Raw genomic sequence first — 27,054 nt, 5'->3', positions numbered from 1 at the left:
TTGCTGCTACCAATACGGTTTAATAGAAACTCATGAAGGCCAGCGCGAACGGGAAATCGCTGAAGCATATCAGATTGTAAAAAGCGAAGAGGTGTGCCCATGGGCCTCTCTTCAATTGCACTTATATATTCCGAGGTGACCTTTCTAGACAGATCATGTGTATGGGTATTTGAGTCAGGTAACTTTCGGGGGTCCTTTTGTGCGAACGTTTTTCTTTCACTACTGCATGGCGTGGGAAGACCTGTTGATAATTCCTCGATATTTGGTTAACTCACTGATATTTGCAGAACTAAAGTGCAGTTGTTAGACAGCGTACGCGCTCTCCACTCTTCTCGTGCCATGTTTTCATTTAGCTGACCGTGATGAGTATCTGTTAACTCGCCCAATTCAGTGCCTTACTGAGTAATAGAAAACTGAATTTATCAGCAAGTTGTCTACTTGCTAGTTGCTTCCAAAACCAAAATAATAAAAAAAACATTTTTCCCCCTTGAGCACAGCGTGCGTTACATTGCAGCAAACTGCAAATTCACGTGAGGATCATGTAGCGAATGTTTGTAGCCTCGAGATTACTTAATCAACTCACTCATCTCATCGCATTCTTTCTCGCTGAGAAGCACGTCATCGATAGCAATAAAACCGGCCGGGTTGCTTCCCGAGACTGCGGCAATGAGGGCTTCCTGCGGAAATAGAGGCAAACAATTAAAATACTAGCGGTTTAGGTTCTTGCAGTAAGTTCATCTTTCCAACGTTATTAAAAAAAGACCAACGTAAAACAATATCCGAAATGTAAAGAATCTGCAGGAATTCAGATAATTCTCTACTAACTCGTAGCATTCTTATGCCGCTTGTCTTGAGCGTCAGTTCTTTTCAGCCAATTTGTTTGGTTTTTTAAATCCTGTCCGACCAATTATCTCCCTTCACGCTATTTTTAAAGATTACAGTTGGAGGTTCCGGGAAATTCTGCATCATTCTGAAATTCTGGAGGTTTTGCATCATTGTGGAAATGCAGGGCGTAATACAATTTTTCATTTTCCGCAATTTTTTCTATTTCTTTTTATTTATTAGTTTTTCAAAATTTCGTTCCACCCATTATCTTCATTCACGCTATTATAATGTTTACAGGTATGAAACTTCCGTGATGTCAGCATTTTTGTGGAAATGCAGGGCATTACACGGTCCTGGCTGTGGAGGTACACGGCAGAGAATGCTACACATTACAATTATTTATATATTGGTGTGCAGCCATACTCTGGCCATCAGCACGTAGCATGTACTGAGTGTGGAACAAAACTGAGCTGACAGCGGCTGGGTACGGAAGTTGAGACCTAGATTTTAGGTAAATACAAGAAAACCCGATGCTCGCTAAACACCTAAACAATAAGCCTCCATTCAGCCTTTGTAAATGTAAGTGCTGTGTTCTGAGGCGGTCTTAGCTTTGGCTGAATTTGCAGGCTGTTTCTCATCTGAAGCAGCACGACACTGTATAAACGGAAATGAACCAGTCATTACTAAGCCGTCTCGCCCATCACAACTGCCGCAGAAGAAGAGATAATCTCTTCGTACAATCCAGTGGACTCTAGGTAATGCAATTTCAACTTTACTACTGGCCTCCAAAGCTTGTAAAGAAAGTTCTATTGCTCGAGGTTGTGTTTAGAGCAGTTAATAATAAAGGAATCGATGTCGCCAGGAAAAGTGTTCCAGGGGATCAAGGGGAAAAATGGAAATTAGAGTGTATCCCGTCACAGATAAAATAAGAGGTGAATGGACACGCCGATAGTGTAGCGCGGGGTGCCTTTTTGTCTAATAGTCCAGCGAAAGGGCCACCATGACAAATGATGGCCGCTGAAACGAACTGAATCACGTCACATCACCCACACTATCACGACCGCCAGTTATAGCAGAAACCGCATCAACATGCCGGGCCGAAGGGCCTAAGAAAACCCGAAACTTGTTTGCTTCCTGGTGTGATAATAGCCTCAGCACGTACAACGTATTCAGTCTGCAAGCTTAGCTGTGTCCGCTTCTTCGAGTACTGAAGTACTCGAACAAGTGGAGGCTCATGTTTATCTTCGGCAAGTTTCCAGGGCTGACCTTACGCACGGTATAAAAATCAGGCGAGTTATTAGACAGAGCTATGTTACATTCGAAAATCTCCTTCAAGTAATGAACATTGACGATAAAAAAACAGTATGTCACCGCTCGCATTTTTGGTTATAACTTATACGGCACAAATTTACGAGATTTCGGTAGTGTTAAGAGGAAAGTAACGTAAACCTAAGCAGTCATAGAACTACTGACAACAGGTTCTGAGCTTCGGAGTAGGAAGGGTGCGTCATAGATAAGGAGAGTCAACACGTGGGGAAGCAACCGACGTAACGCCTGTAGAAGTTAACTCAGTTCGGGCAGGTGATGCCATAGCCCTCGGACAAGTCGAATAATAGTGCGGCGATGGCAGGACAACACCGAGAGAATGGCAGAGAACTCGGTACGTGGCTAAATTAAGAAAATGTCTGGCAAAGGCTGGGTTCCTCTTGCACACGGCTTTAGATGTTGGACGTCTGTGGAAGAGCCTTAGTTCTGCAGTGGACATCAAAAGGTCGATGATACTGAAGACTGCGTATAACAAAGTGGCTGCATCAGTACTTTACATCGCCAATAGCATAAATATATTGCTATGATGTGCAGATGATGTTTATTAAGCGTAAACTGTGCAACGGCAAAGCCCCAGGTAACCACACATAGTTTTCAGTTTTACGACTTTAGCTGTCCAAAATTGCGACAGGCAAAGTATGGTTTCCGGAACATTTTTCAAGCTATTCAAGAAAATACTAGCGAAATTAGTGTCGTTGGATACGAAATAACAAACGCACACAAGGGGCAGCTTAAGGAGTTCAGCTGGTCAGCACGGGCCCAAGATCTGCTCTATACCACACGGAATGAGGGCCAGAAAACAACCAACTTCTCTCACCCTCACTCCGGTTACCAGCAAATAGGTCAACTGAAAAGCTCGTACCTCGGCGGCCGCTTCTAGCTAGTATACAGAGCCAAACTGGCCACGTGAACCCAGAGTCTAATGGACTAAACAGGCTGCGTACTTGAGAACCGCTGTCATCGTTGGCTCAATAGAAAATTTATTAGTCCCCCTCCTTGAAACAACACAGCTGTATCTACCGAATTTTTGGCCGCACAGAAATGACATCATGGCGTTCACGTTGAGCGTGCGAAGTAACGCTGAACATAGCAAATATATCTCTCAGAAAGTACTTACCCTTTGAGAAACGTATTCGAACTGATAGCGCTTCCAGGCTCCCTCTCCTTGGACAATATTTTTATCCTGCAGAGAAAGTTGGACTCCACCAGACAGGGTAGGCAAGAAGTACCAGAATGAAGTACAGTGGTAACGATACGGCTCCCGCAGGTGTAGCGAAGTCGTGTTTCCCTCGGTGCCAGGGCTCTTGAAGAAGAGGTAATAGCCTGGCAGCAAACGAAAATAAATGTGACTTAGGGTCAGTTTACCAGAAGGAGCGCGGTACGGGCGAGCACACAGTTTTCATAAAGCAACATTTGTTTATCTACGCACATTCAATAATGCGATGCGAATCCTAATTAGTTAGCGCTCCGAAGGGTTCCGATGTTCCCGAATATTCCCGAAACATGTGAATGAGTGCGCGCATGAAAAGTTTTGAGTAAAGCAACATTTATTCTTATTGAACACGCTGCAAGTATTGGATAAATACATTCTTGTCTGCGCCGTAAATATGGATCAAAGTAACGAAAAAAGAAAACTGAGGAGAGCTAAGGAACCACGCCGCAATTCGTTTATCATTCAGTCCACACCGGTACATTAATAGAGAACAGTATTCTCTTAAGAATTCTGAAAAAGCAAACTTTTTGAAGTCTGTGTCTGTCCGCCGAATAATCCCGAAATGTAACTGGTGAGTCTTCTCACTAGTAGCCCATTTACCCACTGCCACGTGTAGGGACCTGATCACTTATCAGTTCTCCTTAGTGACCCATGCAAGTATTACTCGTGAGTCGCAAGTTGGCTACGTGACACATGAAGGGGTCCATGACCTGTAGTCCGTGAGCCACAAGTTCTTGGTGACCCACGGCGAAACAGTAGAGCAGGTCACTCGCGGGACACGTGACCCACAACGTGATTTTGAGGGAGAGTACAGGGAGTTAAATAAGAAGAGGGAAGGAATAGCGGGGTTTTTGTGATAAAGCTAGAGGATGAAGAGGACTGGCAGACAGAATAGCGGTTAGGAAAAGGGGGAATAAAAAGGGGGTTTATAGTGAGGGCAGAAGGCAGTGGGCTCTAATAAAAACGAAGAGAGGGTGGAAGGGAGAAGCCAGGAATAAGAGTTACAGAGAGAGGGAATGGGAAGGGGATGAGAGAACAGGAGTGGGGAGAGGAGAGAAGGGCGTAGCGCGGGTGGGAGAGCGTAAAACGACGGCCGCTATGTGGAGGATGAAAGAGGGAGATCAGAGGAGAGATTAAGCAGAACGGCGGGGGAGAGGGACGGGATGAGAAGTGGGCGGTACGCGGAAGGAACGGCCGGAACGAATACGTGTTGTAATATAATTTTCTCGAAGCAAGAGAGAGAGAGAGAGAGAGAGAGAGAGAGAGAGAGATTTTATTTTACAACTGGGATTTATGGGGGAGGGAATACCGAAGCCCATTCGTTTCGGCGACCGCAAAGGCCCGTGCGGTTAGAGTTTCCTGAACCGCCCGGTCCGAGCTCCCCAGGGCCTGTTCCCAGTGGTGGGGCGTGGGGTAAGAGGACGACTCTGTCTCTCTGCTCGAAGCAAGGAGATACACGAACGATGTTGTAGGCAGCATTGAAGCGCGCTGTTCCCCTCTTGTTTGCAGGTCCTCATTGTTCGCAGTGCACCTGACTACGACGAAAATTGTGCAAAAACGGTACAATTTGGGAGTATTAACATTTTGTGTTGTGTTGCGTAATATTCTGGGTGATGGTGTATTCGGCGTGATGGTGTACTAGTCTATTTTTGTTTTGTTTCGTCCTCGCCCGATATGGCTGCCTTCAGCAAAGGTCACAGGACTACTGTACGTACTTTAAATGGGAGATTTTGTTTGAATAAAAACGGAATAAGTAAAAGGTTTATCATTTTCGAATGAAGCAAATTCCTGAAGTTCGAAATTCCTTCCCGAAACTGAGTCGATCTGAAATTATCTGTTTTGTTCAGCAGTAACTGATCTGAGCACAATGCCCGCACCCAAACCCCTGTAAAAACCGAATGGCTAGTAGAGATTTCTGTCTACGCTTCAGCATTAGGCTAACCATTTTTATTGTTATTCGCTCGCGATATCTGTTATGGTTATCTGTGGCAAGCTTACCGTCTTCCGTCTGCGTTGTGTGGTCTTCTAGGAGGCTCTTGGTAGACCCTGCTCTTTCCACTTCAAATTTAGCCTTCTCGTCACCTTGTACCGCGATGGAAGGAAAGGGAAAAGAATGTATACTTCTCTTAGCACAATACCTTGCTATTGTCGTTGCCGGTTTTGCGTGACGTCACATCCGTGTCCACGCATACCACCTAGCATACGTTTAATGGGGCCATGCAGATAAAATAGAAGTTTGTTTTAGTCGAAAGGTTTCGTGTTTTTTAGTGCCAAACGCGTTTGTCCGGTAGCAAACGATTCGCCAAGAAATTAATCAATTTAGGTTTATATTTTGATTCTATTGCCAAATCGTGTTTTCGAGACATCTGCCATGAAGCCATGAGTGCGGGTATTCAAATGAACTTCCAGTGTATCATTCGGCTCTGCAGCCTTGCTCACCGTGAGTCCTCCCAGATGGCGCTACCATAGTCCGTCGGGGACCGTTGCCCGCCGTTGCTTTGTTTTTAACCGTATTTGCACCTGGCTTGTTTTGGTTACGGTAGAAATAATCGTTTCGCGAAGCATCGAGTATGCTCGACAAACAGGGTCACGTAAGACAACGTCGCTTACGCCAATCGGCCAGTGTCGTGTAAGACAACTCCAAAGCGGCGGACTGCTGTGCAGCTAAGACAAGCATAGTGCGCCTAGTACCAACCGCACTGCGCATAGGTACTTCTTTGTTTACGTGTATTTTTCTAAATTCCATTATTTACCTCCCACCCCCTTCTTAGTGCTTTAAAATGAATATGCATTACATTTAAGCGCAAATACCTCTTTCGGCAAGCTTATAAGCCCTGCCCAATGTGCGTTTGATTTTATCGTCCTCAGACGATCGCACAGCTGTGCATGTGACATCATAGATTCTGTTGCCGGAAATGAGCTAGTGGGCCGCATGGCCATTTCCTTTTTTACTAATTATATAGCCTTTTAGAGCTAAGTGTGCGTTAAAAGTGGTGTCAGTATCATTCGAACGAGGCGATCTTTCGAATGAACCCATCTGGCATTTTGTCTGCATGGCCCCATTAAAGACAACCTTCTAGGTTACATTAGAATACAGCGTGTCCTTAATTTGTGGCTACAAATTTTTTTTCCTGTCCAATTTCGAACATTCATTCAAGCTATAAGCTGCAGCTATACAGCGACAGTATATGCCTCATGGTTCCTATTTGCGCTTGCGACTGCAATATTTTTTTCGATGTACAGGGTTCATTATAGAAACACGGGTACAGATTCGCGCAGCGGCTATTGTCAGTATTGAGGTAATCTCAGCGTTCACTATACATGTTGAAGCGTGTTGGGCCAAGCGAAAGTCCAATACCGCTTCGACGTACTACAAGAAACCGACTGTTCGCGAGCACGTTTCGTACGCTACAAGGACAGCGCAAGTGCTTGGCAGTGTGCTAGCAAATGTGCAATCGAATTTAGGCATTTGAAACAGGGATATTGGGGGAATAAAGCAATTTTGCAAATGTCCTGCATTGTCTGCTTGAGTTGCTTGAAGGTTATGGGTTATGGAAGTTTTGAAAAGTTACGAAAGTTAGCCGGTCGAGGAAACAGAGTAAAAGGAAATGAAACTCCTTGTAATAAATAACTTTACGCGATGGAATACATCTGAAGCATCACAATTTCGAGGAAAACTTACCTTCCGTTGGAAATCGTAAGGGCAAGCATTCGTCTTCAAATTCGCAGAAGTCTGCGAAAAGAGAAAAAATAAGCATGTTTTCCCTCCTACAGATTAGTTTTCCAAAGTCGATTCACATGGGCACGAAAGTGTACGCAAGGCGTTAGCTGTCATTATTCTGACTCCACCGAAGCATTCCTGCGTAGTAAAATCTGATGAGCATGTACCAGCTCTCATCGGTTTTTGGCCTATGGGACAGGTATGAAAATTTCAAAGTGATCGTCCATACTGACACCAAATGTTTGTGCACTGTTTCTGTACGCTAAGGCGTGTTCTCTAGACGTAAGAGGATACAGCACCCTAATAAAGAAAAGCAAGTTGCAAAAAGTAGACATCATCAAAAATTGTCCGTTCTCGTGGCATTTTTTATCGATGAGAGGCTGTCCAGTAGCCAGGGCACAACAGCTTTTGCTGCGCCCACTTCATAGAGGAGGAAAACGAAGTGAAAAAGTCAGAGTCAAAATCGCACCGCAAAAGTTTTGAGAAAGGTGGGGCCCCCGTACCTTATTTTCGAACGGGGTTGCATGAGACCACGTGGCGAAGCGGGAAGAAATAACTATAGAGAGCTAATCATTTAGATTTAGTGCTGGGTTAGTTTAATATGCCAAGGATAACGTGCTGGTGGTCCCGCCTACAGTTTCGAAGCATGTTGCAAGCGGAAGGGGGCCAATAACTTTCGTCTAGATCGACTGTGGCTGAACGTCACGCAGGGCAGATCATACGATCAATGGCAGGATTTATGTTAGGCTCACGACGCATTTGCATGCTTTGAGGTTTATGAGTGATCTAAAATTATGGCTAATAAAAGCGGGTGTTAAAACTTTTTAAGCAATGGTGGTTGTGCAGACACTCTAGAAAGCAACCCTGCATTGCTATTAAGCGAATTGGCTTGCGGATGAATGTACTAGGCGGCAAAGAAAGAGGAAATACTTTGCTATATTAGATGAAACGACGTGCGAACTGCTGACTGCACGCAGTGTATATCGCATTACGGAAATACAAAAATACTTCTCACTTATGAAATGCAAAATGCACAGTTTACTCTATTTTCAGACATTTTCTCAGATTTTTCTGTTTACGCCCCGGTTAGAAATATTTAATTTCTACAGAAACTGGTTCTCTTTCACATAGTCACCGAGTTTCGGCGTCAGAACTGTTTCAATATCTCAACGTTGAGAACATAAAATTATCGTCCTCTCACTGCTGCAATAATTTACGGACGTTTATTACAAGTGATTACTTGGTCACTGTTAATTTTTTCCTTTAACCAACTTGCCCTATTGGAGTGCGCCCGCTTTAGTCAACTTGGTCTTTCACAGATGATCCTATGCTCAGAACCAGGGTTGCCATTCTTGCTTTTTACTGAATTGAATACAATTGGCTGTATGGTCGGTAAGCAGTAAGTAATTAGAACCGTTGAAAGGGACCGATGATCCCTTATCCCTTACAAAAATTTTTACCGCCTTGGTTTTGAAAGTTTATTGAGTTTTGTCGAAAGAATTTAATGATTTCTTTTTAAGTTTCTATGGACTCTGCCTATAGAGTTTCAAAAGTTATTTGGCCACCGCGTTCCTATTGAAATGGGACGAAGAGGTTCAATAGACTTTTTCTATCGAGTACTTATTGAAACTTGATAGACTAGATCTATCAAGTTTCTATTAGGTTCCCTACAGAGTTTAAAATGAATATGCATGAAACTTTTTATTGAGTTTCAAAAGACTTTTTCTATCGAGTACTTATTGAAACTTCGGAAAAAAAAAGTTCCTGCGTTTTTGCAGCCACCCCTTCCATAGGGGCGATTTCCAGGCGTGGATTCCCCTTTCAAGGGTCCGCACCCGACCAGGGACTCTGCCCGGCGGTACCAGGATTCGAACCCAGTACCTCCCGCATACGAGGCGAGTGCTGTACCGCTGAGCCATCGCTGCGGTTAAAAGTTCCTGCGTTTTTGCAGCTGCCCCTTTCCATAGGGGCGATTTCCCGTGCAAGCCGGGTGAACTTCCCAAGCGTTGTAGTCCCACACAAGGGCCTAGCGCCAGGCCGGGGAGTCGCTTGTACCTATTTTACCGATAAGTGCCCGGCGCCACCAAGGCACACGAATGCACATGGTGCCTTCCACAACCACGGTGGACGCTCAACTCGCAACCACCTGTGGCAGGACATGCCGCCAGACTCTTTCACCCCCGGCAATGTCGCAACGCGGCATGATGCCCGGGGGCCCCGCCAGATAGACAAGGGTCAGGGGCCCCTCGATAGGGTAAAGGCAGCTTTCCAGGCGTGGATTCCCCTCTCAAGGGTCCGCACTCGACCAGGGACGCCTGTACCCATTAACGAAACCGGTGGGTTCCCGGCGGTACAAGGATTCGAACCCAGTACATCCCGCATACGATGCGAGTGCTGTACCTATGAGCCATCGCTGCGGTCTCGACATATAATTTCGAGACCGCAGCGAAATATTTTATTTAAATATAATTCGAATATAAATATAATTTATATAAATATAATTCGAAAAATAATTTGTAAATTCGTGTAATTAGCCGTTATTTACCGGATTTAAGTTTTAATTGGAACACATTAGAGTTCACTGTTTGTTCATGATGTCTGTCTTCAATTGGTTTTGAAAGCCTGTATATACAGCGTTCATTTTTTCTCACTTTGCAAGATTTGACGATGCCATATATGTGACAAAAACTGCCTGGCGAAACAAGACCACTGACAACAACAGCGCCGGAGGGTGCTTCCCATTCCGGAACGGGGTAGCTAGATCTGATGTGATGGGGGACTACAGCGCACTTCCCTATCATGTTAAACCAACAAGCATAGTGACTTTAGTGCATTTCAGATCTGACATTACCCGTACGTGCAAATCCAGCAGGGAATTAATATCTTTCGCCTATTTTGCTAGTGCCGTGGCAATCCGCAGGCTCTCGCGGCGGGGCATTTATAATTGATTTTCGACATGCATCTCCGGCCCCGCTCTATATAGCTGCCAAAATTGCTGGGAGTGATCTCCACAAACTATTGAAGCTGTCATGTGTCAGGGCACCCCCTGAGAGGGGGACGCATCAAAACCCCCGAAAAAACGAGGAAAAAGAACAAAGGAACGGTCATTTGAAGTGCGCGCCAGGAGCGAGCCAATCAGCAAGCGCCAGCGCCGACGCACCGAGGAATCATGGGCAAAGGTGGCAGCGCACTGGTCGGCCAATCAGGGAAGGCCGCGCATGGGACAAGTGGCGAGATGGCCATATAAGGACATAGAAGAGGCGAAGAGCCAATGGGAGTGCGCCACGAGAGAGCCCAGAGGGTATAAAAGCGGGGCGCACAAAGAGCAAGACAACGGGAGGCAGACAACCAGGAGGCGGCCGGAGCACGTGAGCTTCACGGAACGAGCCAGTGTGACGCGGCCAGGCCATCGACCACGCCATCCGAGCCTGGGCGGGAGCGGGCCGACTGCGCATTGGCACCGTCATCCTAGGTGCACCACGAACCTGTGTCTTCGTGGCCCCAGCGGCATCGGTCGGGAACCAGCGGCCAACGTCCACGCTCCGTCGACGTTCGTCTCGACGGCCCCGAAAGGCTACGTTCGGGCCGAGCCTACCTGGAACGTCCAGCGGCAGCGGCTACCAGGGGGTGGCCACCGAGGAAGCACGCCGCCGAAGGGATGACCACGCGCGTCGAACGTCGGCATCAAGGACCTCCAGCGAGAGCGGCTACCAGAGGGTAGCCACCAAGAAAATAAATCGGGACGCGTGGAGCCCACGCCGTGCAGCGAGTGACCGCGCGCATCGAACGCCGGCACCGACGAAGCGAGACGACGACGGCAACCACCGAGTCGCGGCCACGCAAGGGTGCGACACGTCAGCGCCGACGACCGGGGTAGGCCAGTCCATTATAGGGACATAGTTGTAGGTGTAGACAGATAACCTTGAAGGTGATAGAATGAGTGTATTTGAGATAATGGTGTAGGACTTTACTGTAGAATCTTTTGGTGTTTTGCTTTGAACTGTATTTGTGATATTTAGTTTGAGGTTTGATTGTTTATAGGGTGTGTAGTTTAAATATTGAGTGCTTTGCCTGAGGGTTTTTTTGTGTGTGCATTAAATGGATGTTGTTAAACACGTCAACGGCTTCCCCGTGTCCATTGCTCCGAGCTGGTAAAGACCACCCCACCGTCGGTTCACGTGACAGAAGCCAATTATATCATTTTTTTAAGATTCCAAATTTGGTGATCGCGGTATACGCATCCTTTAACCAGCATATGTAACGGACATTTTCATTCTCCGTGCACCGCCTCCATGGAAAAAACTTGGCTGAAAAACTTCAAAGTGAGCCAACAGAAACTTTCTTGAGTTATCACGTTAAAACTTCAACAGAATTTCTAGTGAGCTTATATTGAATTAGTTGCTATAGTGAAGACCCTACAAAAATTCAAAACAGCTTTCATACAGTAGACTCCATAGAACTGCTATTGAACGAGTTCAGTAAAATGTGTATAGAATCTTTATCGAGCCTGAGTAGATTGAGTTTTTATAGGGAGGTCTCTTTTGAAATTCCATAGAGATTTTGTAGATATGAGTAGAGTGAGTTTTTATAGGGAGGTCTCTTTAGAAATTTTATAGAGATCTTATAGAGATGAGGAGAGTGAGTTTTTATAGGGAGGTCTCTTTTGAAATGTTATAGAGAACCTATAGAGATGGGGAGGGCGAGTTTTTATAGGGAGGCCTTTTTTGAAATTCTATAGAGATTTTATAAAGATGAGGAGAGTGAGTTTTTATGGAGAGGTCCCTTCTGAAATTCTATAGAGATCTTATAGAGATGGGGAAAGTGAGTTTTTATAGGGTGGTCTTTTTTGAAATTCTTTAGAGATCGTACAGAGATGACTCGGTAGGTCATGAGTCTGCCATGAGTTTCTGATGAGTTCCTTTAGACTCTATAAAACTCTATAAAAGTTTAATAGGATCGCAACATTAATTTTTGTAAGGGATTAACCAGCTGGAGTAGTCATAAACGTTCGCCAGTTCCTTGAAAACTTCGTAACTGCTTACCGTACTGCGGGCATTCTCCATCTCGGTACTCAATGTCATCAAGAAAAACTCCCGAGTCTTCCTTCACTCCATAGGCAGCCACCACCTCGAAGACGAGCTACGTCAGAAATGTGAAGAGCTGTTACGATTTGCCAAGATATTCTTGCGGCGTAATGGCGGAAATTTCACCGTATTTTGTGGATTAATTATGCAAGTTATTTTGCAGTCGTCTGTTCTTGCTTTTTGTTTTTTCGACCGCAAGCGCGGATGAGTGTGACATTCAAAATTGCGACGCTGGTATTTTACTGCGCGCATGTAGGAACTCCAATATAGGTGCATGTTTAATGAGGGCTTAGAGTTGAAAATACAGCTCTTATTTATCTAAGCAGTTTATATAAGAAATGCTCGTACAGTAATATCTCGTTATAACAAAGGCCACAGGACACGAAATTGGCTTTGGTATAAGCAATACTTCGTTAAAAACGAGGATTGCTTGCCCTTTATAAACTGCAGCTGTAACCATGAAGACTTTCAATAAAGGAAGATTTAGAACAAAGGGAAGTTGTTATATCGGGGGTTTACTGCATTTAGGTTTTGTTGCTGCTTTCCGATTTTTTCTGCGCGCATCATCAGCTATTTTCAGTGGGAGTCCCATTAAACGTTTTGGTCAAAAGAAGCACATTGCCACTCACGTTCCATTTGATCCTGGATGATACGGTGACGGTGCGGACGTTCCACCAGCTTCTATAAACGCCGCTAGTTACTGTCACCAGCGGGTCCCTCAGCGCTCTCTCCGTGGTAAACCTGTGAGATAAATACACCACGGCGAGCGTGAACAAAGAGACATGAGCGCCTACACCAAAACGATGGTGTATGGGCTGCGAGATTACGCCTTTTTTTGGCGAAATACCTGTTGCCTTTTATAGGTTTGTCAAAATTCTCAATTCAAAGTAATCCTGCGACGTAGAAATACCTTATGTGCTAATTCATTTTCCGTTACACGTCTTGCACGGTGGCCACTGCATGTCGGAATAAAGATAATTTCTCCCGGCACTTGCCGGAAATAAAATAGGCCATCTTCCCATGAAGAAGCCTGCCTATGTCACCATTGTCACCAACGTCTTATAAATTAGTCCCCGCTGCTACACAATAACCTGAAGCCCAGACACGCGGTGCAAAACAAATTAGCTTTGTTACTTTTACCGTACACTACATTACTGGAAACACTGTAGCCTCTTCAAATTGGTTTCGGGGGCTCACAACATATTTTGGGGTTTTTATCGAGAGAATGGCTTTAATTTATGTCACATGCTACTTCATTTACTTGTTGATAATATTTATAATATGATCAATAACCTCGGGACAGCACAGCAGTTTGAGATAGGTGGGGAGGCAGTGGAACTGGTAAGCGAATATATCTACTTAGGCCAAGTTGTGACCCCAGATCCCAACCATGAGGCAGAGATAATTAGAAGGATCAGAATGGGGTGGGGTGCATATGGCAGACATTCTCAGATAATGAATAGCAGCCTACCATTGTCGCTGAAGAAGAAAGTGTATGACAGCTGCATCTTACCGGTACTCACCTACGGGGCAGAAACTTGGAGGCTCACTAAGAGGGTTCAACTTAAATTGAGAACGACTCAGCGGGCAATGGAGCGGAAAATGATAGGTGTAACATTAAGGGACAAGAAGAGAGCGGAGTGGGTCAGGGAGCAAACTGGTGTTAAAGAAATATTAGTAGAAATTAAGAAGAAGAAATGGACGTGGGCAGGGCATGTAATGCGAAGGCAAGATAACCGCTGGTCATTAAGGGTAACAGAGTGGATCCCTAGAGAAGGCAAGCGTTGCAGGGGGCGGCAGAAAGTTAGATGGGCAGATGAGATCAAGAAGTTTGCGGGGATAAATTGGTCACAGTTGGCACAGGACCGAGGTAATTGGAGAATAATGGGAGAGGCCTTTGCCCTGCAGTGGGCGTAGATAGGCTGGTGGTGATGGTGGTGAATATTTATTGGCTCAAAAATAACATACCTTGATTGGCTGTAAGGGAGACATCTCTGCTAACAAATGCACCACCTTAGATGTATCGTGGTGCAATAATGCTGAACTCGTTTTTGAGTTGCTTTTGCAGGTTTTAAGGCGAGACGCTCTAAATACTATTTTCGTGTTCCTTGACCTGAATATCGTTTGGTTGTAACAAATAGAGCAGCGGTAAAACGCCAACGGGGTGAAATGCCTCGTCTACAACTCCCAAAGACGTAATAGCAACTTCCTCCAGATGATTACAAACAAAAATAAATATTACCTGTACACGTTTAGCTGGCTTTGGGCACCCCGACCGGTCCACCAGAAGGTGACGCATGTTGCTTGTGTCGGCGGCCGTGGTTCCATGAAGAGTCTCGACACCGGGTGATGAGACTGCACTCCCGTCGTGTTCAAGTAAAGGAACTGTCCTGAAGAACGAGTAAACAGCGGAGAATAATGAGGCTGTTGTAGGCTGCAGACGTTTTAGGGAAATCTTCGTATAGATAAATATAATGGCGGAAAACACTCTATTGTTATAAACGTAGAGGATAAATTGGAATAGTCTAATATCTGAGTGATAAGATTAAGATGCATCTAGAAAGATAAATCAGCCCGTAGCCTTGGTACGTAACACTCCAGGTGATAGTACTGAACGTACCAAGAAAAGAACGCGAGGCAAATAACGCCATGCGCGTTCACAGTGACATGACCCTGTCCAAATGTCACTGATTGCTGTGACATCTTGATGAAATTTCTCGATGCGAAATCAGATAACGACTAGGCGCATCAATGCTTGAAGGAACAACAAATTTTATCCAAGGAAGTCTTCTGGCAACAAAGATCGTGTAACGTATCGCTTTTACATATGTATTCTAATTATGTAAGTTTGTAATGGCTCACGTGTTTATAGCGTAGGGAGTTCAGAAATAGCTAGAAGGTCAGTAGGAGAGCCTTACTTGTCCTGAATGAATCGTATGGTTTTTCGTCGTAATTTTCCACTTTTCACAAATTTGTGATTTTTGCAGTTAAGTGGTTATGAAGTGCGCCTGGGATATGTTAATTCTTATCGGTTTTGAGATCACCAATTTCTTCTGAAGCGTTAGTAGAAACTCCGGCATCTTGTACCTCAAAAATGTAAGTGTCGTTTCTTTTTGGTTGCCACTTTTGTACTTTCCGTAATTACGCATACACGAGCTTGCTCGAATTAGTAAGGCTGAGCGCGGTTCATCACGACGTATAATTAGTTCCCCCTTACAATTAAATACATTTTGCTTTATATTTACCTAGACCGGCATACAGAACGACAGAACGCGCCAAAAGTGGCTGTAATTTTGTATTCTGTTCACCTATCCCCACGAGCTGTGAGGAATTCTACCCACTCAGTTGATCCGGAAAACAACCTGAAAGCAAGATCATGCAACAAACATAAACACTGACTTTTAATCAAGAGACCACCTTATCGACATGTCTTATGAGTTAACTGAGCTAGGGAGATGAGCGTTGGCTTCAAGAATTCACTCACCTTTGAGGTTGTTGAGCGTGTGGTCGGGGATGCCGAACACCATTGCCTTGCGAAGTACCCAGGGGCCAAAGTTCGCGGGGTCGTTGTCGAATCTGCACGTTGAGTTCGACTCCAAAGAGCAGAAGTCTAGAGGTGGAGAGCAACGAAAACAAAAAAATTAAAATACTAGTGTCAGTGTCATTGCCTTGGCAGTAATGCGGGCATAGGGAGAAAGAGTAAGGGCGCGTATCATCAGAAAATGATAAAAGGAGGCGCACAGCGCTTCGCGTCATTGCGCAGTGAAAGTGTCTGATCGCTCGTTAGTTCCAAAGGCAGGGGTGAGGAGATTGGGATAGGGGGGATGGGGGTTAGAGCGCGTGCCATCAGAAAACAATGCAGCCAGGCACTGGCGACATACAAGTTCTTTGCCCGTTTCCCTCATCTTTTCCACACTTCTAAAGGCGCATTGCTTGCTTGCTTGCGCGTTCGCATCTACAGCACCGACTGCGCCGAGCAGCGCCTCGGTTTCGTCTTGCAGTGCAGTTGTGTGCGCGTTTCGTTTACTGCACACTGTCGGCCCAAAAACCGAGCTATCGCTCGCCAAACTTCCTTCACGCGTGTTCAACAACGGCAACTTTTCACTTAAATCTGTGTCACCTCTATGTCGTGTAGTAAAATGCTTCATTCACTTTCATAGATTGGGGGTTTCTCGTGATGTTTAGAGCGAAAGCTCATCTAGGCTACATCTTTAAAACCTTTATCGCTTCGCAAGTGACCTTCAGCCGTCAATGTGCAAGCTCCGTCTTTCTTTCCTATTGCTTCGCTCGCTCTTAGCTTCGCCGCTATGTTACCACGTGCCTAGGCGAGGTTGAAACGTCTGCTCTGCTTCTGCGTGCGCTTCAACGCAAGCGATTAACGTGAATAGGTGAGTGTGCAACGATTTATACATTAAAACACTGCGCCGCGTTGCGGCTGCGTTGAGAGTGCATCCACAGTCTCGTAACGAATGGCTCGCAGGCTGGGCTGCCAGGGCGTGCCAGCGCAAGCGAAAGTACGAGTCCGGTGACGCAGTAGAGATTGCTGTCTTCGAAATTTCAAGCAACGCGAAACTTTCACGAAACGCTGTGGGAGTAGCCTTTGCTTTCGCTCATGGTAACTAGGTTCAGAAGTATTAAACCTGAGCCAAATTTTACCACGGGCTACCTATACTTTTTAAACGGTGTTCAAATCAAAATTTGTTTGTTTCCAGTTTCGTTCCAAGGGAACGCACAATCTGAAGGTGAAATTTCTCATACCTCTGGCCGGACATGGTCCAGCGGTGACTTCAATGTCGTCCAGCGCGACAAGTCCTCGGCCCATGCGCATTTGGATCGCTAGCTGCATAGGAGGCGCAACAGTAGGATAGTAGAAGAAAAAACAAAAAACATTCGATTACTTGAGTAAACATCAGTGTGAGGCAAGGTATCGATGTTGCGACACATACGCTGAAGGAGCATTCAGCAAGCGACACTTTATGCAAACGCATGGAGAGAGAGAGAGAGAGAGAGAGAGAGAGAGAGAGAGAGAGAGAGAGAGAGAGAGAGAGAGAGAGAGAGAGAGAGAGAGAGAATAACTTTATTTCTGGCGAGGCTCAGTCCTAGCTAGTGACCCTCAGGTGAGGGAGGCGCGCCAGGTAATCCTGAGCCCTTGTGGCGGTCAGGAGCTGTAGCTCGGGCGACGAGCTCCCGGTCACCTCCAGCCAGGTAGTGGGATGGTTGGGTAAACAGAGCGGGGGTAAAGAGCGGCATTCCCAAATTGCGTGTGGCGTGGTGTCTCGAGCGCCACATGCCGGGCAGTTTGGGTGGGGATATAATGTGGGATAGATTGTTGGGAATTAGCATCCCAGGGCGGTCGCCCATGTTGTGACTCGCATCCAGCTCGTCACCGATGTTGGGAATCAGCCATCCCGCCGCTGTCACCGCTGTTGGGCCTGGTCATCCGAGCGCAGTCACTGGTGTAGCGATGTTGCCTTGCTCCGTCCGCTATCGACGCGGCGCAGAGCAGAGTGACGAAGAGTTGAAGTAACATTTATATACAGTATATACAGGGTAAGCAAACGTTACATGACTCGCCCAGAGGCGACAGCACCCTTTTCACTCGGTGCTTCCGGAGAGACTGGTGCCGGAGAGAAGCCGCCGAGGAATGCCGACGATGAGAGCCTCCGGGCTTCTTTTATAGCCCGGGAAGTTCGTTGTGGCCCCAAGAAGTTCGAAAAGCTCCAATCAGGGCTCTCGCTGCCCGAAGTTTGAATTCCGACGAATGGTAGCGAAGCGGTGAGTCAGCTGCGCCGCCAATGGGGAAAGGGAGGGCGATGCCCCTGCCGTCTCCGTGACCTCGCCTCCGGGCGTAGCGACATGCCCTTGTTTGGTCGCCCTCAGATGCGGGATTCGGCCGCGCCGCAGCGTTCCGAGATGCAGGATTCGGCCGCGCCGCAGCGTTCTGAGATGCGGGATTCGGCCGCGCCGCAGCGACGAAAGGGAGAGGCGTGACTCAGCCTCGCTGTCGGCGCGTCGCCTCGTGCAACGCCTTTGGGCCAGGCGCTCTGGCACAACAAGATGCGGTGGAGGACGTGTCTGGTGGGGAGGGAATAGGTCTGCAATTGTCTCCATAATCTGTACAAGGGTGAAGGAAGAGACGTGTGAGGGGGCGGTAGTTCTAGTCGCTGTAGACGGTAATGTGTGGTAATGTCGCTAAAAGTAAGCAGAGGTTCGCGAGCGTTTCGTGCGCCCTGTGGTCAGCATGGAGGCTGATATAACAGAACGTTGTCTGTTGAAATGACGGACTCTATAACAAAAGCCATAGCTTGTGACAACTGAAAATGATTTACCTTGCCAAAGCAACGGCTTTTCCGGTTCTGATAGAAAAGCACGTAATTCACAGGTCGCCCAAAGGCGCGACTGGCCCTCCTCCTTTACCGCGCAAGCTCGCACGAAAACGTGGAAACTGGCCCTGCTGAAGACAGCCCAAGTACTAAAGGAACCAGGGCACATCAAACAAAGTGTAAAAGGAAATGTGCCAAGTTTGCCGAGAACTGAAACGTTCATTAGGTGTAGTCTGTATAGTTGGCTCTTTTTGGATCAAGACACCGTGTTACCACGACTATTACTATAACCACGGGATAAAAATGAGAAGACAATCAAATGTTTTACATTTTTGCGAGAGCGTCATTTCGCCCCTTCGAGAACTTGAGGCTTTGCCCAGGGTGCACGCTTCGCTTCCCATTAGGAGCCCAGAACGCACGGCGTTTGTCACACAACCCTCACATTCTCTGCCAGCCTGGCCTTGCGTTCCAAACGCATGAGCGGCCCCGCTTGCTCACTTAATCCGGTAGCTGGTTTCGTTGTTCACAGGTAGCAATATTTGTTCAGCGGTATTCCTATTACAGGTTATTTTGCGCCAATTCCGCGCTGCAGTAGGTTTATGCTGCATTGCACGCCGGAACGCCAGGCAACGGGCATGTCCAAACGTGAGGGCGCCGGTAGCCGTGACAGACGTCGAGCCCTAAGCAACAAGCCGCCGTCATCGCGAAGCCAGCGAAACGTATGTGCTCTCCGGCCTGAAGTAACCTCTCTTGGCACGTGCTTTTTTGCTCTCTATATGTCCGTAGCTCTGTGCACGCTAATAGACGGCGAAAATTTTGCCTACTCGGGCCACCTATTGCTAACACAATAAAACTAAGCAGCTAATAAGAACGGTCTAAGCAGCTAATAAGAAAAGAACCACCTCTCCGACGGAGTCCACGTAGCTACGGGACGCAAATTCGTGCTGCTTGCTGCTTATTTACTGGACTCACTCCATTTGTCCCACAGGGGCTGCAGGTCATACTCCACATGATGCAGATTTTAAGTCATGCCCAGAATAATGGGCTCGTTTAGACAATCCAACCTCTGAATTACAATTATAGCCCCCCTTTCAGTGTTGTGCCGAAGATTTCGTTTGTATTGGAAGTTCCAGCATTGGCAGTGCGACTTATTTCTGAACACCTCAATGTCTGCGTTTTATCGCTTGAGGAATAGATGAGACATGGCGGTGAAATTTTGGCGCCGCTTTGTTCCTTATTCTTCCGCTATGTGAACAAAACGCATGATAAAAGAACGCAGAGATAGTGAAATCGCAGAAGAGAGAGCGGCCTTCTTAACGATGGCGACGTTGCCTTGGAAATTGAAAGTAGAAGCGCGTCCAGCCAGCTGCTTCGCCCTCAACGAGTCTTGTGACTGCTGCCTCCGCTTGCACGCATTGTAGTAGGGAGTTTGCAGCCAGTACTGCCGCAAACAAAAAAAGAAGGGGGAGTGACGGCGACGAAACGCCGATACTGGTGGGAAAAAATGTGACAGGCAATCAGTGCCGTATTGAAAGCGAGCACACGTGAGCACTCAGCGTGCTCTGCACAATTCGCACTCTGCAAGAGGGACGAGTAAGAAACGCCGCGTTGCGCACTTCTGAAGCCTCAGCGAGAATTGCGCATCATGCGGCCTGCACCAGGTTGGCGAGGTAACGGAACTAAGTGCTGCTGCTGCCTTCTGAAGATCCATCAATGGATGCTGAAACGATTGTTCTTCCTCTATAGAGGGCTTCAGTCACGGTGGCTCGTAGTATTTTTTCAGGCAACATGAATGCAGGAATTAGGGTTGAGCCAATTTTGCTTGACTCTCCTTGAATTGAATAAATTTTTATTGAAGCCCAATACGACTCTGTTTTTGAAGGCGGACGAGTGGGGAATTTCTTAGTCCAGCAGTCTCTGTTTTTAAGTTGTTATCGGTGAGTTCGAAGCAATTGGGGAAAAACTTTCAGAGAAAACCAGCCCTCAACTGATCATTTGGTTTTCGAAGTCACGAAAAGATTCGAACTCCCCCATGCACCGTAGAGTTGCACAACAGAAAAAAATACCTCTATATTACAGAACAAACCTGCAGCTTTTCGCCGGAATCTTTCAGGTCGACAAGAACGTGGTCCCATCGGTGGCTGGTATTCGAGGCGCCGCCGAACACGACGCGTGCTCCGGAGGTCACGATCACGCTGCATGTGATGTAAAAAAATGTCCAACAGCCATTCATGCACACCTATAATTGTATTCATCCAACCATGCAAGGGCAGACCACATGTAGATTTTCCGAATGTAGCTTTAGAATTTAAATAGCGACACCGAAGAGGTTCCGGGGCCTTCGTTGTGGCAATTCACATTTTAAACAACGCCCATGGAACCAAGGAATGCCCTCCTAAGCATGCTGAATCTTAGAATCTTAAAAACAAAAATTGCAACATGAGATTATTCCACACCACTTAACCTAGATTCCTGGTCATATTCCACTCTCGAACGATGTTCGAAGATGAAGCGCTGTAGTTTACTTCGTCTCGTTCGCAACTGTGCAGCATGATAAGCAGCAATCCCTTCGAATCGTTATAACACGAAAGTAACTGTATAATGTATGCGCGTATAACCACATATGTATAAGATTTCAGTTCAAATTCAGTAATTACGTGCACGAATAAGCGACCTCTACAATCAGGACAATAACCGACTTGTTTATGAAGCAGTTGGTTCATAAACAAGTTCATAATCATAATCATAAACATAAAAGTTCATAAACATAATCATAATTATGATACCAGCCATTTTTTTTAACACCAAAGAACTAGAGTTTTTTACGTGTGCTCAATACTGAGAAAAACATTGTTACTTGCACTTCTATAAAGGCTTGGAAAGGGGGAAGGATAGAAGGAGGGCGGATTAATTCATTAAATCGACAAGCGTGAATATTTCTGTCCCCCTTTGCCTGCTCCTGATAATGGGTAAGGGTAAAATAACCTCATGTTAAATTCCAATTGCAGATCCGGAGCGGTCACCACGCTCCACCGTGAAGTGCGCCGACTCCGCGAAGAGCAGGTACTCCGAAGCTGCCTTTGGAACGAAGCCGCTCCCGTGGGATCACAGTGCCGAACCGTGACGGCAACAGGAAATTCCCAGAATTCTTTGCGTCGCGCCTTCCCGAAATCGTCTGGTTCTCGCGGGCGCGTTCATCTCGCGCTGCGGGGCTGGAGGAGGCAGAGAAGGCGAGAATTGGCCGGAAACTCAGACGGCGGCGACGTTGGCGACGTCACGCGCCAAAAGTAAGCGATGCGATGCGGTGAGGTTTTTGGACGGGGAGAAAAGGGGGAGAAGAGGGCCCGAAACTGTCTGGCGTGGGGAGCAGACACAAAGTATCGATAAACGTTGGCCGACACCTTATCAGGCCCGTGGGGGGGGGGGGGGGGGGGGGGGGGGGAGGGAAGGGGCGCCCTAGTGAGTTCCGGCCGACTCCGATTTCGGCGGAGCAACTTTTCTTGCTCCACGGAGGGATCTCAGCTGCAACGGTGCTCCCGATCTGCCATTGGAACGCGTCTGCTCCAGACAGAGCAGAACAGTTGCTCCGAAAGTGCTGCGGATCTGCCATTGCAATTCAACACCAGTAATTCGTTGACACTTTCTCAAGCGAATTTGTAGATACTGATGTGCCGGTACCAGTTCGCGGCTTAAAACATACCCTTAATTAAAGAAATGCGGGTTACTAGTTTGCATTAAATAACCTGACCGTCTTTTGCGCTTGCTTTCGTTGAACTTACCCCCAGTTAGTTAACCTGTCATAATGGAAAAATGTCGTGCACGGTAGTACAGTTACATAGATTGCGACTGCTTGGAGATGGCGACTGGTAAGAGGGTTCAGAGGATCTGCACCCCGACAATCCTTATTACCTCATGTTAGCTATGTATTCAAATGTCCAGGCATGACCATAAACGCGAAGTTTTTCATATTTCGCTTGTGGCGGCATCGGCAAAGCGCACTGCCGGAAAGCTAACTATACTGCAGGAAAGCAAACTTTACACAGTGGGGTTCCAGAAAGGGCCAATCAATCACACATTGCATAAACAATGTGATGTCTTTCCATATACAGCGGATTGAATTGTGCTAGACGAATACAGTTTAGTGTCATACTGGAGAGCAATGATGATGATGGAAGCATTCTTTACCAGGCGCACAGATGGCAAAGTTAATCACGCCTAACGCTTAAGCAACAGGAATTGCGAATCAACAAAGACGCTGAGCTACATAAACAAGTACATTGAGATGACTCAATCAGAATATAATAAGTAAAAAATTATAAAATTGTATTCGGTTCACTCAGCGTGGGCGCAGATTTGAACTTTGGCTTATTGGATTGTGCATTTAGCATTTATATCGGAGAAAGTTACGTGTTTCAACCATCTTTTTTACAGAAAGGGCATTGAATGTTTAACTGGTCATTTCGGTATCTCAAGAATCATCCCGTGCATACGCACTGTTGCTGCGATCTACGGATATAGCACCGGTAGATGTGTCGTCGTCATCTCAAAATGAGATCGCATCGTATGGTTGCGTAAATTACATTTACAATGCTATGTATGTTTTTCAGTCCATTGGTGTCCGAGCGGCATCGGTATGCTCTCGCGGTAACCTTTCGGAGCACTGAATGTTCCATCAAAAATTGAAGCTTCATGAAACCAAGCCGACGCCACCCATAAACCTCACTCAGATTGAACCTAGTTTGAAGCAGTTATTTACAATAAAACGGATCTCCTTCATGGAATTTTCGCCACCAAAATAAAGTCGGATTGTTTTTTGTGCACTGTCCTTAAATCCGTCGAAAATTTGTTCCAGCGGAATTTATCGAGCTTTGTTGGTGGGGTGACCTTCTTGTGTTACTTGGGTCGGTCTTGTTGGAAGCTGAGAAATTTCCGCTAGAACTGTACTGTAGTATTCGCTGTGTAGGGCTCATGAATACCTGCCCGCAGAACCCACTCACTGTCTACTCTTTTTGTGTTTGATCTCCTCCTAAACATATGCCCACGTTCAAGGTGTTTCAGTTGTACTGCCAAAACCAAACAAAGAAAAATGAACTTTGCTTTCAATAAATAGGCGAACCGTTTTTTACAGTGTAAACGGTGTAACAGTTCCCATTCAGGAACGCAGTGGTTTACGAACCTTTTATCTTGATGGAGCTTTAATACACAAAACGAAAAGATGGTCGGTAAATTGCTGACTTGGGGGCGACAGTTTTGTTCAGATGCTTTAAAATTACGTTTCAATAAATTTATATCCTCCGTATGCATGACCTATGATGTCGAAAGTATGTACGCCTGAACATGGCCAGTGGTCGTGACAACATGTTCGAAGTTCTTTGTCTCATTATATGACAAAATGATTTTGCGGCAAAGTGAGACTTATATGTGCCCGAAGCAGGCTATTGTGTCGGAATAAACTAAGTTTTTTGCAGACAAGCTGCTTAAGCGTGAGAAATTTAGATAGTACTGTAAACTTCTCGTTGTGGTTTTAACAGCGAAGCTCTTTAGGAAATCGTAATTTTTTGTTCCGCCGTTAAAAATATCAAGAAATTGCCAAGTGCGTGCACCTGATCGCGGGCCTCGCGGCGACCGCTCGGCAGTTAACAAAACCGAAAAAATGCCGAGCGATCGTGTGTGCGTGCCTGGCGACGACCACCCAGCTTCGCAGGCGCATGTTTGTCTAGCCAACCATACTCATATAGGAAGATTTTCTAAGATTGCGGCGACCGTCAGCATTTAGGAAAACCAAGGAAATGCCGAGCGCTCGTGTGTTCGGGCCTCGCCGCTGCCGCCCAGCGTCCCTGGCGCATGATTGCAAGATTGGGTTGCAAGAGATTGGCCAAGATTGAAAAAAAAAAAAAAAAAACTCCAGCGTTCGCCGCAATCGTGGCCACACTTGCTCGGAACGAGAAAGACACGACCAAGCGTACGCCCCTCCAAGGTGATGTTCAATGATTATCACTTTAAAAAACAAAGGCAGCTCACACATATAGCAACAATCATAAAGTGAAAGTCGTTGCGGCCGTGAAGAAGAAGCAAATCGGGGCGCCGTCAAAACAGCACACGACGAAAGGCAGGCGTTCTAAGCGCAATCGCCTTTTATCGTATCTTTCAACAGCGCCGTAATGAATTTACACTTCGCTTCTTTTTGTTCTCACTTAACCTGAAAGATCAACAAAAATGTTTTTGTTGTCAACAATTTATAATTTGCGGCACAGGATTGCCGGGCCTCAAGGATGGCCCGGGCGGCTAGGGCTTGCACGGCCCGAAAATTTTTAATCAAGCCCAAGCCCGGCCGGGGCCCAAGAAAATGCGTGCTACCCGGCCCGAGCCTGCCCCGCCAGTGCACTACGTCAGACTACCTAGCTACGCCACCGCACCCAACTGTTTCAGGGCTGTGCCCTTGTGGTGTGCTGTTTTGTCGTGTGCTGTTTTGGCGCCGTGCTATTTTGTCGCGTGCGCTTTTGTCGCTGTGCTGTTTTGTCGCTGTGCTTTTCTGGCGTGTGCGCTTTTGACGCTGTGCCCTTCTGATGCTGTGCTGTCCTGTCGCGTGCTGTTTTGTCGCGTGCTCTTTTGACGCCGTGCTGTTATGGCGGTGCTCTTCTGTCGCGTGCCCTTTCGTCGCGTGCTGTTCTGTCGGTAGTTAGCGATCAGCGCACTCAAATCACTAAAGAAAACAGGTTTTCACAATATTCTAAAAAGCATAGTTATGTTTTAAATACGTTTGTACACCATTTTTATGCACTCATTTTTACGCACTCTGCTTGTTTTTTGGTTTGCAATTACAACACTCCTTAAAAGTCCAAGAGAAGGTTTCATGTCTTCGCGTCAAAAGGTATCAGAAAAGTGGAGGTGTAGTGAAATAATTCATTGTAATATAGGTATTTCCACCAAGAAAACACTGTTATGCAAATATTAAAATGCTGCAAATCCTTTGTTGGTTTCGGGAGAACAATTGATATTTGAAACTCACTGGACCATCTTTTCGTTATGGACGATGAACTGCCAAAAGCTGAGACACGCTCCATTTGTTGCGTTGACTTCCAGCTCTGGGCTCTGAAGCACGGCAGTGTCGCTGGATCCGTCCTTGTCGCTCGAGGCAAAGATGAAACGACCTGGCGTTTCAAATACAATACAATACAAACAAAATGTATTATAATGTGAATAGTCTCCCAAAAAGTCATTGTGCAGAAAGTCTAAATAAAATGCAAGATAAGCGGTGCCCTTCCATACGATTCAATACAATTAAACCATAGTAATCATTGTACAGTAGAATTCAGTGTTACAAACTACAAATTTATACATGTATCAAAACAGCTGAAACGAGTATGTTACGCTCTTAAATGTTGCCGCAAGAGGGCTTCACCATAACACTCCAAAATGACTCACATCGTGGCCAAATGTGAAAATTTGGCGAATGCCGAGGCCCGGCATGAGATTAGAGGAAAAAATTAGTATCTGCGCTGTGACTACAGTGCAGACGCACTCCTTGCGCTTTTGTCAGAGCGCAGATATTATATTTTGCTGTAATCGTATTCTGGGCCTCGTCACTCGCTAAATTAGCATATTTGGATGCGGTGATTGGTACTTCTGGAGTGTTGTGATTAAGCCCACCAGCGTCCGTTTTTGAAAGTGTAAGATAGAATAACACACAAAAACATACCCGCACTGAAATTTGCAGGAAGAAAACAAATTAGGACAATAGGTCGGTCGGCAGTTCCGGTTGTTCGTACGACATGGAGCAGATGGTATTTTTAAACTAGTAAATAGATGAAACTTTATTGCGAAAGCTCTGACACTGAGGCATATAACGATGGTGGGGGGGGGGGGGGGGAAGAGCTGGGGTAAAATTAGGTCCGGCTCCCGATGTCAGCCTCCCGTGTGTAATCCCAGAGGAAATGAAGGACACGGGCGACACTGGTATGCTGCAGTGGCGTTATCCGGTTCTCATACCTGGGCACTGGACTGCGATGACGGGCACGAACACCCTCAAGACTAGGACACTCCCACACGAGGTATTTAGAGCAAAGCTTTACTAATCTCGGCTAGCGGTTCCGCCATCGCTGTAAATTTGATTTTCATTTAAGCGCAGCATCGCCGTACCCTTGGCAACGCATCACGTGACTTGCCCGGACGGCCGGGATCGCTAGCCGCTGCCGGCTTGGCGCATGCGCTCTCGCAGCTGCATGGTTCGCGCCTGACCACGTCACTCGCCGCGTGCATGCGTGTATGGTGAGGGATGAGAGCGCGGCTGCGCCGTCTTCTCCGAGCGCTGTGCTATAACTGGAGGCCTTGAGCCGTCGGCGTTAAACGGCGTCTGACCAACCCGCAGATATCACCCGACGAGCTGTTAAGCCTGGAAAACGCTGGGAGTGGCACCACAACAAGAGGCAAAGGCAGGCTTTGGATAAATAGTATAATAATTACAGAAGACTTGACCAAGTTAAGCCAAGCTTTAGCTTTGCATATCCAGGAATAGCTCAGATAAGACGCAGAACTTTTTAAGCAATTTTCTGAGGTTAAGCC

At 46.4% G+C, this 27,054-nt stretch overlaps 1 protein-coding gene across 1 annotated transcript in view; it reads right to left on the bottom strand.

Moving 5' to 3' along the window:
* The window catches only part of LOC144175377 (MAM and LDL-receptor class A domain-containing protein 1-like), a 176,997-nt gene that overhangs the window by 56,666 nt on the left and 93,277 nt on the right, over positions 1 to 27,054 (bottom strand). The window contains exons 24-34 of the mRNA XM_077704460.1: positions 25,502 to 25,643; positions 20,579 to 20,687; positions 16,928 to 17,009; positions 15,654 to 15,779; positions 14,412 to 14,559; positions 12,799 to 12,910; positions 12,128 to 12,224; positions 7,047 to 7,097; positions 5,363 to 5,446; positions 3,269 to 3,474; positions 584 to 677 (exon numbers count right to left, since the gene is read on the bottom strand). Of these exons, the coding sequence (XP_077560586.1) occupies positions 584 to 677; positions 3,269 to 3,474; positions 5,363 to 5,446; positions 7,047 to 7,097; positions 12,128 to 12,224; positions 12,799 to 12,910; positions 14,412 to 14,559; positions 15,654 to 15,779; positions 16,928 to 17,009; positions 20,579 to 20,687; positions 25,502 to 25,643 (1,251 nt within the window). The remainder of the gene's footprint in view (positions 1 to 583; positions 678 to 3,268; positions 3,475 to 5,362; positions 5,447 to 7,046; positions 7,098 to 12,127; positions 12,225 to 12,798; positions 12,911 to 14,411; positions 14,560 to 15,653; positions 15,780 to 16,927; positions 17,010 to 20,578; positions 20,688 to 25,501; positions 25,644 to 27,054) is intronic.

Source organism: Haemaphysalis longicornis, unplaced genomic scaffold (assembly GCF_048455015.1).
Source record: "Haemaphysalis longicornis isolate Haplotype H1 unplaced genomic scaffold, Haemaphysalis longicornis Haplotype H1 scaffold_3, whole genome shotgun sequence".
Lineage (NCBI taxonomy): Eukaryota > Metazoa > Arthropoda > Arachnida > Ixodida > Ixodidae > Haemaphysalis > Haemaphysalis longicornis.
Note: the sequence above shows the minus strand (reverse complement) of the source record. Positions and strands in the feature narration are given on the sequence as shown.